General features: G+C 39.7%; 1 protein-coding gene across 17 annotated transcripts in view; it reads left to right on the top strand.

Moving 5' to 3' along the window:
• Positions 1-14,847, top strand: part of CTNNA2 (catenin alpha 2) — a 468,972-nt gene that overhangs the window by 348,889 nt on the left and 105,236 nt on the right. For all 17 annotated transcript variants that reach the window (XR_008436616.1, XR_008436617.1, XR_008436618.1 and 14 more), the window contains one exon: positions 4,698-4,778. Coding sequence is in view for 10 of the 17 variants with exons in the window: in XM_053974852.1 (XP_053830827.1) it covers positions 4,698-4,778 (81 nt within the window). In the remaining 7 variants the exon portion in view is untranslated. The remainder of the gene's footprint in view (positions 1-4,697; positions 4,779-14,847) is intronic.

Raw genomic sequence — 14,847 nt, 5'->3', positions numbered from 1 at the left:
CTCCTTTAGTTGTGATACACATTGGGGTTTTGTCTGTGACATTATTTTGTAGCCTGCAGCTGCCCCACTTTTTGTGTATTTCTTGGCACTCCATTCCCTTCTTTTACTGGTTACCATTGTCAAGCCTTGTTCATTTGGCATTTTTTTATAATAAATGCTCAAAGTATTGGCTTTGCTTCTCCAACATCTCTAAGTGATCCGAACTTTTCCATGCAAAGATACTCATTACAATAACATTTGTCTTTATCATAATGATTTTGCTAGTAGTAATTTCATCTGTTTCATGTGCTGAAATTTGATCTCTGCAATTTCCTCATTATTGGTATCTGGAATTATTAAAAACCAACAACACAGTTCCACTCTGAAGCATCTTCTTTCAAGGTTGAACATATCTCATCTAAAATGCACTGAGTCTCTGGGCTGATTGGCCTGACTGTCCTTGTCTTGGTTCTGTGATATTCTCTAGGGTTAGAAAAATGTCCTGTTAAGTACCTCATGCTGATCGAAAGAGTTCTGTAATGAGCAAATCGTGGGATGTAAATGTCCTTAATAGTTGTGATACATATTTTGGGAGTTTAATATTTTACTCTAACAGTTTAAAGTGTAAAAAGGAAAAATGGAAGGAGAGGAAAAGGTCTTTGTAAAAAGGAAAACTAGTGCTATATCTTAGCAGAGATCTTTCTAGCATTCAGCAGATGCTGAACTTTCTCACCATCCTTAAGTGCATTTTGTTCTTATTTGATTTAATTTCCTAACCAAATGAAGGTGAAATTCCCTATATAAACAAATGCAGTTTTACTTGTAAGACTTTTCAGACTTTGTTTGATATAAATGCCTGTGTTCTGTCTTTACTGTTCAGGTAACACTGTGGACACTGGTTGAGACTGTAGGCATTTTCTGAAGTAATAGTAGAACAGTCAGTACCTTGATTTCTCCCACTTACCAGACATGGATGTGTTGAGAAACTACACAGCTTCTCATGTCAGGTGGCAAATCAGGCTTAAAAACACTTGAATATTATATTCAGGGAGCTGGATCTGACATTGAGTGAGCTGGGGGGGGAACTGCAGCCTTGGGGTAGAAATGCAGTGAAAGATCCTCTGCTGACCTGGGGGAGTCTGCAGCCAGCACAGCCCCTGGTCAGAGCCTGTGGGAATTAGCTCATCCTGAACTGAGAATAAATCAGATGGGCAGGGAAAAGCTCTAAGGAAATTAGAATGGAAGCAACTCAGACTGAGAAAATTGTTTGAAAATATCTCGAGTACAAGCAGTATGCAACTGCTGGTAATGGTCACAAGAAATCAGGGACTTGATTAATATATTCTCCTGTTGCAAAGTTCTCCTCATTACACTATGAATAGATATAATTCTGTCCATAGGAACTTGAATACAGATATTTTGGCATTCAAGGAATTCTGTGCATTTCTCCTCCTCCTTTTAACCCAATGCCAGCAGCAATTTTTACTTCCTTTTCATCCCAAAGTATCTTTCTTCCCTTTGCAGAAAAAGATTAACAGAGAAATGGCAAATGGCTCAATACCAAGCTTTTTCATTTTTTCAGGAAAGAAACCAATAAATTCCTTTCTATCCCTTCTAGGAATGAAGGCCAAAAATTTATCACAGAGCAACAATAAAATAAGAGTATTTAAGGACTTAAATAAATAAACTTTAATAAACTTATATTTTCAGCACAGAGCAGATGGTGTTTGACAGACCTGCCTGAAGCTATGTAACATCACATGCCATGCTAGTTATTTTTCAATAACGTGATTTACTAAACAAATTTCTTTGAAATCATATGGTAAAGAAGGGGGTTTGTATACAGAATAAATGGGGGTTTGTATACAGGCCATTTTATATAAGTAACAGGTGAAGGTCAGTTAAAATTCCTGGATAAGTAAAAATGGTGCAGAATGGGAGACTTCAGGGGTATTTGTGTGAGTTAATAAAATACTGCCATTGAGAGAGCTCAACTGGATCTCTTGTTTTGGTTTAGTTTTCCAGCACATGCCATTTAGCATCTCAGGCAGCACTGAGGCACAATTTGGGCAATTGCACGCAGCAATGTGGAACAGGCTTTGCTCTGCTTTGGAGGGACAAGGGACCGGCCAGATGGATATGGACAGTTTGTGTTGTGTGGCCTAAGGGTCACAGAAGGGTTTCCAGTTGTTTTGTGTTTCACAATGGGATGTACCTTAAGGGCCACTGTTTATATAAGCACTGTTTATTTAAAACTGAAGTCAAAAAGTTACTGGATGGATTTGAAGGGAAGCTTAGGCGGGGTGCTGGATTTAGGCTGCCATGGGCCTGCTCTCAGTGAGAGTTTCCACCTATGAGACACACCCAGATTAGGAACCTAAATTACAAACTTTGATGTCACTCTCAAAATTTCTACTTTTTTTTCCAATGCCCAGGAGCCGTTTCCTCTAAATGGTGCAGTTCATCAAATGCTTAATTTATTTAGTGTCACTGTATCCCGTAGCTGACTGCCCTGGAAGGATTCCCAAGTTCCTGCTCAAGGACAACTTTCTGACCCCTAAATGGGTGCCAAGCATTAATTGCTTGACCTCACCATGTTGGTGGTGAATACAAAATACATCTGCCCTGCATGAGAGAAGTGAAGAGGAATTGTGAACCACTTGTTTTATTTGAGACCTGCAAAATACCGTCCCTGTGTAGTCTTAAGTGTCTTGGTGTTTGCTCTTGGATTATTCACATTGCGTTAATACTCACAGGAATTTTAGCCTGTTTTGCAAATTATTCCCTGATTTTATTAAAATGAGGAAAGAAAAAGTGCCAAACAAAGGTTATCTTTGCCCTAAAAAAAAAAAAAAAAAAAAAAAAAAAAAAAAAAAAAGTCTTAGCATATCTTCTGTGGTTATGGATCTTTCTAAGCTGGTCCATTAAAGCTTAATAATGATAAGAAAGAGAAGAATTTGAAGAATATTAGATAAATTGAATTATTTGACAGGGAAAATAAAGCATCCAGAACATGAATGTCACCAAGGAAACCTGGTTCAGCAACTGCACAGCACACAGCTGGAATAATTTTCTTTTTTTCTAAGTTTTCTTAGACTATAACTCTGTAGTTTAACAAACTAGAACCTGGCTGAGACTGGCTCATCTGGCAGTCCCTGCTGTACCATTCCAACAGTCAGGAGAGGCTTCCTGAACCAAACTTTCCTGCCTCAGCTTTATTGTGAAATTTCAGCTTGAAAACCAGCCTTGATTGTGTGCACATATGACACCTGCTGTCTTGAACAAAATACCAGGGACTGAATTTGGGACATCTAAACCCAAAAGCCTGTGCTGACATTGCTCAGGCTAAAGATATGTGGTTCTTCAGCTGGGGACCAGAAGAACTCAGTCAAAAGGATGAACACAAGAAAAGTGAGATAAAAATATCAGCGGGTGACACAGATGCCTCCTCTTGTGTGATAGCAAATGCTTTCTCTCTCTGTTTTCTGGTGTCAATTTGTGTGATTAATTCCAGAATTTGTAATGGATCCTTTTTAGAAAACTTAAGAGGTAAATTTATGTTTTGTATTAAATTCTGGTGGCACTTGATATTGTTATGTTTGAATTTCTAAATAAAAAAAGGAGATGGGTTTTACAGATTTTTAAATGATCATAAAAGCTTTGGCCTCGTGTCATAATTAGAATTACAGGCAATAACAGAAAGCAGGCGTTCTCTGGAATGAATGCCTAAAGCAAAGACTGGAACAGAGGCCTCTTGCCAATGTAGGGCTGATAACAGTGCTGTACATGTGAGAGGGTATCATTGAAAGGGTTTTTAATCCCCATCCCACCCCAAAAGTGACTTCTCAATAGCTCCCAGAAACGTGTGCTATTATGCTCAGCTGGAGAGAGAAAATCGCTCTTAATCATATGCAAGGAACAATTCTAAATAGAAGCATTTGAAAACAGCCTTGGGAAGGAAAGAGTACTGCCAGAAAGAATGGAAGATCATTTTGATTCTTGATGAAAAGCTTTCAAACAGTGTTCAATGTGCAAAAGATGTGACAAATCTTTAGAGAAGTAGTTTTCTCTTAAGAGAAAGGTAATACAGCTAACGAAGTCACTTAATGCTTTTTGTGCCATTGAACCTGAAAACCATATTTTCCCCCCATTGGTTATGAGACACAAAAGGCTTTTTTCCCCCTTTTTAATCTTCGTGAGGAGTTTTGCTTTGAGACTTCCTGCAGGAAAGTGTTTTAAGTGGAATTCTTCTTTATACTGAACCTAATGTCTGCCAATATGATTCCTGTTACAGGCATAGGGACCATTTTCCTTCTGTCCTCAAGCTGTGTTGCTGCTTATTATCATGTTTAACATTCCCAGTGCTTGGCAGGATGGAGATTAGAAACTCTTAATATTCATTTTATAGTGAAAGGTCTTGCCAGATTTTTTGGAGTATTAGCTATAATATATGCACATAATTTATTGGTGGAAAAGTTCTGAACTCTCCGGTGAGTCACCTTAATCTTTGTTCTTATCACTTTTGGATTGTTCTAAAATAATCTTCTGTGCCTCCTGCACATAAACACGTTGAAAACATTACTTTGGAAATAACAACTTGATGGTAGCAAACAAAAAAGCTGCAATAATTTCCTTTGATGAATCCTTACTATTTTTTTTTAAAGTTTATGTTGCCTAGAGGATTTTTCTCTAACTCTAAAATTTTGGGTTTTTAACAGACTGGAAGGAAGGAGAAGGGAGACCCACTCAACATTGCCATTGACAAGATGACCAAGAAGACACGAGACCTTCGGAGACAGGTAAGCCCTGCCTTTGATAATGTTTCCTGATTTTCCAAGGAAATCATTGCTTTCCAACTTGAGGCTGGTTTTGCCACATGAGGAGGTGTAAAAAATTGGTGTCCTCATTTAGATATGGCCCTACATTGCACATGACATTAAGCAAAGTAGCAGCATTTCCTGTGACAAAAAAAAAAAAAAAAGGGAGAAGGAAATGCATTCCAAATGCAACCCCCAATGGTCTTTCCATGTGGGAGGGGAGGCAGATTGTCCAGACCTTCCCTGCCTTGGCAGCTCAAAAACCCCAGTCATAAAAACACTGGCATATGTGCTTATTTGTGTTTTATTTGAATACTCTCGCTGGAGTAACAGGAAAGATGAGCAGAATATGAAAAGGCAAAATAGTAAGAGTAAAATATTATCAAGAACTTACAAGGTGCTGTATTAAATAAGGATCCTGTGAAGATGCAGAAAGTCATAATAAATAACAATTTGGCCAGAGAGGTGGATGTCCCATCCCTTCAAGCACTCAAGGCCAGGTTGGATGGGTCTGAGCAACGTGATCTTGTTGAGGATGGCCCTGCCCGAGGCACAGGGAAGTGAACCAGATGACCTTTAAATGCCCCTTCTAACCCAAGCTATCCTATGATTATATAAATAACTGCAAAACCTAGTTTAAACCATAAATTTTGGCTTTCTTCTGTTACATTTATCATTGTGTTTTGTGATAAGAAAGAAAGATTAATTCAAAAAGCTTGAGATGGAAAAGAAGTGAAAGGAATTGGCAACCAAAAGGGAGAGGTTTCTGTTTACAACTTCAAGTTAAGGCAGGACAGATTGCCTCTTTTTAGCTCTTTTTTCTCCCTTTGAGATGATCCCAAATCTGCATTTTTATACAAATTTAATAATAATAATAATAATAATAATAATAATAATAATAATAATAATAATAATAAATTCTACCTGGCCTCTGTGAAAATGATCCCAAATCCAGAAAACCTGCCAAACCAAGTAAAGATTTAAATGTATCTTCAAGCCCCTATTTGCAGCACGATTGTTTTGGAAAGAGTGGCCCCTGTAGGCATTTTGAAATTCGTGCTCTGCACTGCTAAAACTCAGCTCATTTCAGCTCTTCCTTCTTAACCTTTAGCAGACGTGTTTGAAGATCTTCTCAGAGCTTATTTTGCCAAATAACAAACCCATTGCAGTGGACCTACAGACAATATGAATCACTGAGTCTCCTATATAAAGCCTGGCATCACATCTGCTGCTCAGCTAATGACAGAAGAGAGATCTCTGCTGTTCTGACCTCCAAATTTGTGGGATCCTCGGCTCTGCAGTGGAGCTGGGACCATGTGTTGCCTCCCACCTCTGTTCTCACTGCTTCAACGAAGTAGCAGACTAACACATGAGTGAGTTCTGTGTGAGGCTCTCAGCAGTTGCCTGAATTACTCATCCCTAAAGCCAAATTTACTCTGAAACGTGATATAAAAATGGCACCTGTCTTTAATAAGCTGTGTGCTTCTCATGTGTATTCACCCTTCTGCAATGTTCAGCCTCAGAGAGGTTGGAACTCTGGATGTGGGAAAAGTGAAGCACAGATATTGTATTTTCCTGCTTGGATATGAAGCTTTTAGTACAGTTTCTGATATTTATGGAAGTTAATCACGTAGGTATAATGTTTATTAAATTGTGGCAGTTGCTAGTAAACTAATCAAGATTAAATCATAATTGTGCTGGGTTTTGCACAAACATAGAGGAAGATGTAGTCTGCTTTCAACAATGTGCATTCTGACTGTAAATCATAATCCTTCAGAATCATGATCAGTGTTCTGCTTCATCACATTAATATAATCAGCAGAGTACCTGTGTGTGGCTGCCCAGACCTGCCTGCTAAATTCCAGAATGTGAGGGTGTCACTGAGGGCTTGCTTTGATGGCTGGGGAGAGAAGCCTGAAGATTCAGAGGAAATGAGCTGCAGTGGAGGTTACAGAGTCCCGCTGTTCCAGTCTTTCTATTCTGGGAAAAATCATTGGAGAGACAACCAACTTTGAATATCATCATGCCTTTTGTCTTAATGAATCCCTTTCTAAGCTTGCTTTTCAGACTTTGGAGGTTTAATGTGAACACCATAAAATAACCTACAGAGGCGTTTTGGTGATGAAAAATACAAATATAGATAAATAGATAGAATTTTTTTTTCTTTTCCAATTGGTAGTCAGGCTCCCTTGCAAGTCTTCAGTATTCACTCATCTAAGACTGATATTTCATTTTCTCCCCAGGTCACTTAGCTCTTTATTTCTGAGATTTGATTTCATTATCTGCATAACATGCAGACATGGGACGTGATTGTGGATGGAACACACGGTGCTAAAATTCCACCTCACAATTCACAGTCACTTCAATATTTCTTATTCTGATGGAATTACCTCTTTTAAACTTATCATTTCAACTCTCCTGGGAATTGGGTAACTATTTTGGAGATCTAATTATATGCCTTATTAAAAATTGCCAGCAAGAACATCAAGCTAAGTCAGACTGAGCAAGTTCTTGGAAGCAGACACACCTCACCAGCTCATGGCTTCCTGCTGCCATTCCTCTCTGGATTTTCATGGAATCACAGGGTGATTCCAACACCCTGCCATGGACAGGGACACCTTCCACTGTCCCAGGTTGCTCCAAGCTCTGTCCAGCCTGGCCTTGGACAGTTCCAGAGATCCAGGGGCAGCCACAGCTTCTCTGGGCACCCTGTGCCAGGGCCTCCCCACCCAGGGAACAATTCCTTCCTAAAATCTAACCCAGGCTCCTTGGTACAATTTAAACAAGGAGCCACTGGAGAAGGTCCAGCAGAGGCCACAAGGATGATGAAGGGTCTGGAGCACCCCTCTCATGAGGAGATGGTGTAGAAATTGGGCTTGTTTAGTCTGGAAAAGAGAAGATCAATCCCTACAAATATTTCCAAGGCAGGGATCACAGGATGGTGCCAGACTGTGTCCAGTGATGCCCAGTGATGCCCAGTGACAGGACAAGGACTAATGGCCATAAACCAAAACACAAGAACCTTCACCCCAATGTGACAAAGAACTTTATGTTGAGGGTGGCAGAGCACTGGAACAGCTGCCCAGGGGGCCGTAGGGTCTCCCTCTCTGGAGACATTCCAAACCCACCTGGACACGTTCCTGTGTCGCCTGCTCCAGGTGACACTGCCTTGACAGGGGGTTGGACTGGATGATCTCCAGACGTCCCTTCCAACCCTAAAATTTCTGTGATTCTGTAACCCTGCCCACTGTCAGTTTAAAGCCATTCCTGCTGTCCTGTCACTCCATGCCCTTTCCAAAAGTCCCTGTCCAGCTCTCTTGTAGCGCCTTTTGGCACTGGAAGGTGCTAGAAGATCTGGAAACCTTCTCTTCTCCAGGCTGAATCAGCCTTTCATTTTGAACAAGCTGGAGAAAGAACTGGATCTGATAAGAAGTTGTGCCAATTGGCAAGATTGAGGATTTCTTTTTCCTACTAGTATGCAAGCCTGTAGTTTAAAAAAAAAAAAAAAAAAAGGACAAAACCCAAAAGGTAACAAAGGCATCTTTCCCTGTGTGGTACAGCAAGCCAGGCCAGCAGTGAGTGCTGGTTGATTCCAATTATTTTGTTAGTTTTTCCTCCATAGGAGGAAAGAGAAACACCAACCCAAGAGTTCAAATGCTACAGGCAACCCCAAAGCAGCGGACACAGCTGACATTTCGAGCCTCGCAGCTCTGGGGTGACACTGAGAGAGAGAAAGTGGCAGGCAGGACACACCAGAGGGTTTGGTCACAGCACCTGGAGGTGCAGCTCAGCCTGGAGCTGCGTGAGCAGAGCAGCAGCTGCTGGGCTGTCACCAGCACTGCTGGGGTGTCACTGTCACCAGCACTGCTGGGGTGTCACTGTCACCAGCACTGCTGAGCTGTCACCACCACTGCTGGGGTGTCACTGTCACCAGCACTGCTGGGGTGTCACCAGCACTGCTGGGGTGGCACTGTCACCACCACTGCTGGGCTATCACCACCACTGCTGGGCTATCACCAGCACTGCTGGGGTGGCACTGTCACCACCACTGCTGGGCTGTCACCAGCACTGCTGGGGTGTCACTGTCACCAGCACTGCTGTCCCACCTGCTGGCCCTGCTGCCACCCCCGTGTCCTCTTCCAGCTGACAGCTGAGCTGCTTCGTTCTGCACGAGCCACTCGAGGTGGAATCACCAAAACCATTTGTTTTGCCTTAAATACCACCCATCTGTGCTGCCATTACAGCAGCCTGCCTGGATTATTTCATTTTTGCCCATTCAAGGCTCCTGTGCCTCCAAGTGGAAGGAATTGGACAGAAATAAGATTCCTTTTTCACCACCAGTTCTCAGTTTATACTGGAAATTATGCTTTCATACAGCTGTTAAGGTGTATTCATCCAACTCCTACAGACTGAGGTTTATGTTATTAATAAAGCTGTTTAGAAATACTGCATGAAATAAATTCTCCACAGAAAATGATCATTTTCTTAAAAAACTGGAAAACTTCCAAAATGATCCAGAAATTTAATTTTTAAAATTAAAAAAAAATATATATATATAAAAAAAAAAAAGAAGCCTGAGATTGTTGAAAAGTCTAGTGTGGATTTTTTCCAGTAGTTTCCAGTTTTCACTTTGAAAGTTATTAATTTATTTTTAGCTTAGCATTGCAAATACAAATATTTTCACATGAATAATTGTTAAAAATGAAACCCTCATTTTTACAATGGCCAAGGAGATTTTTCTTTGTTTCAAAGAATTTTGCTAGGTTTTAAATTTTCATATTTCATCTGAAAGTAGAAAGAGTAAAAAAATTTAAAAATACTGTATTTTTTCTTAATGTGGGATTTCTGCTTCTCCTTGCAGTTTTAGGCAACAAAACTTCATCAAAATATATATTCCTAGAAACTGTGGAGTAGAAAGACCTGAAATATCTGCATTATCAATTGCATTTTGCTAAATACTATTGAACATTTAGTTCTGACATCTTGGGTTTTCACTTTAATGGAATGGATGCCTAATAGACATTATTTTACTGTTAGAAATCTAAGTTTGGGTGTGCAAAAAGCAAACATATTTGGGTGTATCAAAATGCAGTTTTTGTCGTCTGATTATATTTTTGTGGCCTTTATGTGTTGTTGGGTACAATCCAGCTCAACCTTTTGGATGGGTACACAAAAAGCAGAAAAATATCAGCATTCTCTTAGTAGCTGTATACAAATAATAGCTAAGGTGGTGATTTTGAATGTGGAAAAAAGAATTCTTCACAGCACTGTGAGGCCAAACATTTCACTTCAGCACTTTTTTTTTTATCAAAAATGTCCTCTTCTCAGGTTGTCATTTCCAGATAGCATCCTACAAACCTCTGAGGAATCCATATTTTGTAGACACAGGACTGAAAACCAAAATTGTGAACACCTGAATTAATAAAATTCTGCTTTCTCTGGCGTTGTACTGTCTGTTTAGGGCTTTCTACAGCAATAATCTCAGGTCCTTGATTCTCATGTTTCCTCTCATTTTCTCACCCCTGCCATTCTCTCTGCTCATTCCTCATTCCCTGAGGCTGACTTGTTACTCCAGGTGAAATGCAGAGAGTGATGGGCTGCTTTTGGCTCCTGCTCAGCTGGTACCTGTGTGGGTACTCTGGCCAGCCAGCTTCTGACTTCACATAACAAAGTTCCCTCCACAGGACACTGATTTGGGTCTCTCTTCTCCTACACAGACAGTTTTCCTTCCAACTCCAGCTATTCACCATCTTTAAGACATTTTCTCTCTGTCAGATGGTTTTAAAATTGGCCAACTGATTAATATGTGTTTGAAAAAAAATTTTACAAAAAGGGCATATTTACTGTTATGAGCATCATTCCCTCAGAACACCAGTCCAGAGTATGGTTCTGTTCTCCTCTGCAATCTGCAACTGCAGTAACATTGATATTGTATAACCATAGCAGGTTACTATTCTTAAATAAACCCTTTATGTGATTTCCACAGTGCCACAGAGCTTGTTTTCCTGTATGATTTCCCAAAAAATGCCTTTCAGGTTTATCTGGGGTTTGTCCTTGTTACTGGTGATTTAATGAGAGCTCCTTGGTAGGCTGAAAGCTGTAAGATAGGTTTCTCCAAGATTTCTGCATTGTTTAGATGAGTTTTCCCTCTTTCTGATGGGTTAGGATTTTGATTGCTTCTTTTCAGTGTCTGCTTTTTCTAATAGCCACCATCAGTGTCCTAGGAATGGGGACACACTTTGGGGTACTCAGGAGCAGGTTTAGGTATGAACTAATATTAACAGTGAGCATGCTGTGGTGTCTTTCTACCAGGCACACACTCTGCAAAAGCCAAAATTTAAAAAAAAAAAAAAAATCCAGGTCATATTTGCCCTTTTTATACCTCCAGCCAGTTCTTTATGTATAATGCAGTAAGTACATCCTTTCACATGACCCTTATCTATATTTGATCAGTCATTTGCATTCCCCTGTGCTAAGATGGGCTCTTGCAAATTCCTTTGTAAGACACTTGGTGGACTCTGGGCATGATTTTCATCAGCCTGTTATCAGCCATATTCTCTAACATCCCTCCCTTCAATCTACAATTATTATATTATATTTTAGCCACAGAATATCCTGAGTTTGAAGTCACTCAAAATGATCATTAAATCCTTGACAGCACTGTTTCAGTAGCTGCATTAGGCTGCAAGTCAAGCTTGCAAAAGCCTAAAGTTTGATGAGACAAATACCTCCTGTAATTTATTTGTGCAGATTGGGTAAAAAAAAAAGAGCTTGGGGACAACGTCTTGATCATACTCAGTTTTTATCAACTTCATAGGTCTCTGGAAGGACTTGCAATTTGCTGTCCTTTGTTTAATATGGGTTACACCAGTTTGAACTAGATCTCAGGCTTCAGCATGTTCTTAGGCTTATTTATCATCTCTCTCTGTTCCTTGAGCAGCAGTGTCTCAGTTTACTCTTTCTGTTACTCACTTCCACGTAGATTAAGTTGTATTGCTGTTTATGAATGCTATTTAGGATAAATAAAAAAGTTTAGTACTTTGAAGCCTGCCAAAAATTGGTGTAGATTCTAGAAGGATTCTCAGAATAAAAAGCATGAATATTAACTCATGGAATTAGACTGGCAGGACACTTAAAACTGAAAGAATGTGTTCTGTTGGAACAGACTTTATCTCAGCTAACTCATACAATGTCAATTATATCATGGATAGACACTTATATAAGTTTTCAGTTTGTGGACTTAAATCTCTCTCTTCACAGAATGTAAGTGGTTTGAGGAAGACTTCCTCCAAAAGAGGAAATCTTATCATCTTGTTATTGCAGCAAAGCTGCTGTCTCACAGCCAGACCAGATGACTTGCAAATGCTGTAGGGAGGGCCAGCAGCACCTAGAAATTAAATCTTGGTGCTCTAAATCATGATTAACTGACTTATTTTTTTTGTTTATCATCTCTTTACTGTGTTCTGTGAGGATAAGCAAGACTTACTGTCCAGTTTTAGAAGAATAATCTGAAGCTCAGAAAATAAAGTTGCTTCTGAAGGTGAAGCTGCCTCACTTGAGGTATTCTGTGTTGTACCAGCATTAGGAGGTTCACAGCATCTGAATATTAAGATATAAGCCCAAGGGAAGCATAAGGGTTCAAAAGGCAAAAACCAGATCTTTAGTGGAAAACAGTGAACCCAATTCTAATCAAACTTAATATAGATGAAATAACAAACTCTTTTCAGCTTCCCAAAGACAATGAAGAGCACATCCAAAGAAATAAAAAACTCATAGTGAGGGTGCAGGGGGAAGAGGAAAAAGAGAGCTCTGAACATTCACACCAGCTGATGTCAGTTATAGAAATCAGGTGGTGATATAAAGAAGTGGTTTTCCTTCAGCCTCCCTTACAGTCACTGGAGAGTTCATCTCTGGAGGGTGACTTGGGGTTTCCAGGATGTGTTTTGTATAAGCTCTTTATACAAAGGGAGTCATGAACAATCTGATTTCTAATTTAGGCACCCTAAAGGTAGATTTGTGTGAGGAGTCCTTTGGCTTTCCAGCTGTCCACTAGAGCCAGCTGACAGTGCAGCAATCAGTGCATTTCTGGGGGGGCTGGGGAAGTGTGTTCTCCTTCTCTGATTAGCCCTTTGTTGCAAACAAGAGGACATTGGGTAAGGTTATAAATCCTGAAGGGAGCTTTTTTTAAATCCAAGATCTGTATAATTTAAAATAAGGGAAGAAAACAGAGAATGAAATGGCCACAGACCTCCCCTAGCTCACATAACACTGTGCGAGTTTGTAAGAGTTGCTGCACCGTTCTGAAGATGCAAAACTTCATGCAAGTGTGAAGTAGTACAGAATATCCAAGGAGGTTGTAACTTCAGAATTTAGTCTTTATTAAGATTTATTTTGCAAAGGCAGAGTTGAAGCAAGGTCACACTTAAACAGATGATCCACAGGAGTCTGTGCTGTATTACCAAGGAGGAGTTTTTGGCTGTTTCCAAGGAAAAGTGCAGTGTTATTACTGAGATTGCCCCATTCTGTTGCACAAAAATACATCTTGACAAAATGCTGGCATTTTTTAAAGGGAGCCAGCCACAAATTAATCTAAAACTCTTTGAACCTAAGGCCACCTGTGGCATCAGCTCTTGCTTGTGAGAAACTCAGCACCTTTTCTTGTTGCTTAATAGATTTGATTTTCACCTGCAGTGACTCCAGTGCTCTTGAATAAGGAAATCTGGAAGCTGGCTTCCCAAAAGCAGACTATCAAATGCTAACACAGATTTATTTCTGTGCCAGGGCTACATGTTTATGCCTTGTATTCTATTTAATAGGGGTGCACTGCATTGTGTGTAGCTCTTTTCTAGATTTGTAGTTGTTTTCTAGGTACAAAGGTGTTAGGCTGGGCTCTGGTGTGATACTGGCTTAGAAGGCAGAGGTAGCGATGCTCCACTTGATGAAGTCCTCTGCTCTTCCAGCTTCCACTGAATTTATGAATATTATGTGAATGGCACCAACATGGTCTGAAAGAGCTGTGAACCTTTGGCATGCTGATCAATACTTCCACTTTTTGTCTGCTCCCATTGGGTAGAATAACTTGTGTATTTACTTCAGGAAAGGACTTATGGTAAAATTTTCAAACATCTGATCTAAAGAATTAGGGAAAATGCACTGTTATTTGAATTACAATCAATAAGGATTTTGATTTGAACTTCTTTGAACGCACAAGTCTTTGTCTCCGTCAAAATGCACTTCAAGGTGTTCATCACTGTGACATTGAGGTTTTTATGGTGCTCTGAAGTGTTTCAGGGGAAATGGAGAGTGCTTTAATACTGCTGATTTACTCTTTCAGGTCTGCAGTAATTTCCTTACTGCCTAATTATAAGGCTTGGTTTAATTTACTCTACACATAATGTTTACTGATGCACATATGGTGCCATATTTCAGGTAACTATGCCCATATCAGGTAGTTTTGGGTAAGGCTGCAGTGTGTAACAGTTTCATCAAACAAAGGAAGTTTTGAGATGCAACATAATATTCATGATGGATTATTTTTTTCTGGCACAAGCCACTGTGTAGTAACCGTGGCTGCTTTTGCTTTTTGAAATAGGGACCTGATTTTTTTTTTTTTTTTTTTTTTTTTTTTTAACTGAAGTCACTTTAAGTGAGCAGAGGGTTGGCCTTTCCAAGTGCCTTGAGAAGAATTAGGAGGCAAAACTCAGTGACAGCTCTATTGCATTGAAAGAGATTATTGCACATAGTTTGTGTATTATTCCTCAAATAATTCCTCGTAAAACCTCAGATATTTCACAAATCTTTGTGTTTAAAGATGCCTACCTCTCTAATCACTGCAGTGGAATAAGTATGGAGTTTTTTTGACATCTTTTTGATAAAAACCACTGTAAATGTGGGAGAAGCTCAGTGGAAGTGTATCATGTTGCTACATTATAAATAAAAATACCCACAAACTGGATCAAAAAAAGAGGCAAAAAACCCACCAGAAATGTATTTCAAGAGACTTCTGTTGATAATAGTTTTACATAAGGAAGCTTTCACTGTTCTGCAGTAT

The sequence above is a fragment of the Vidua macroura genome, chromosome 4 (assembly GCF_024509145.1).
Source record: "Vidua macroura isolate BioBank_ID:100142 chromosome 4, ASM2450914v1, whole genome shotgun sequence".
Classification (NCBI taxonomy): Eukaryota; Metazoa; Chordata; class Aves; order Passeriformes; family Viduidae; genus Vidua; species Vidua macroura.
Note: the sequence above shows the minus strand (reverse complement) of the source record. Positions and strands in the feature narration are given on the sequence as shown.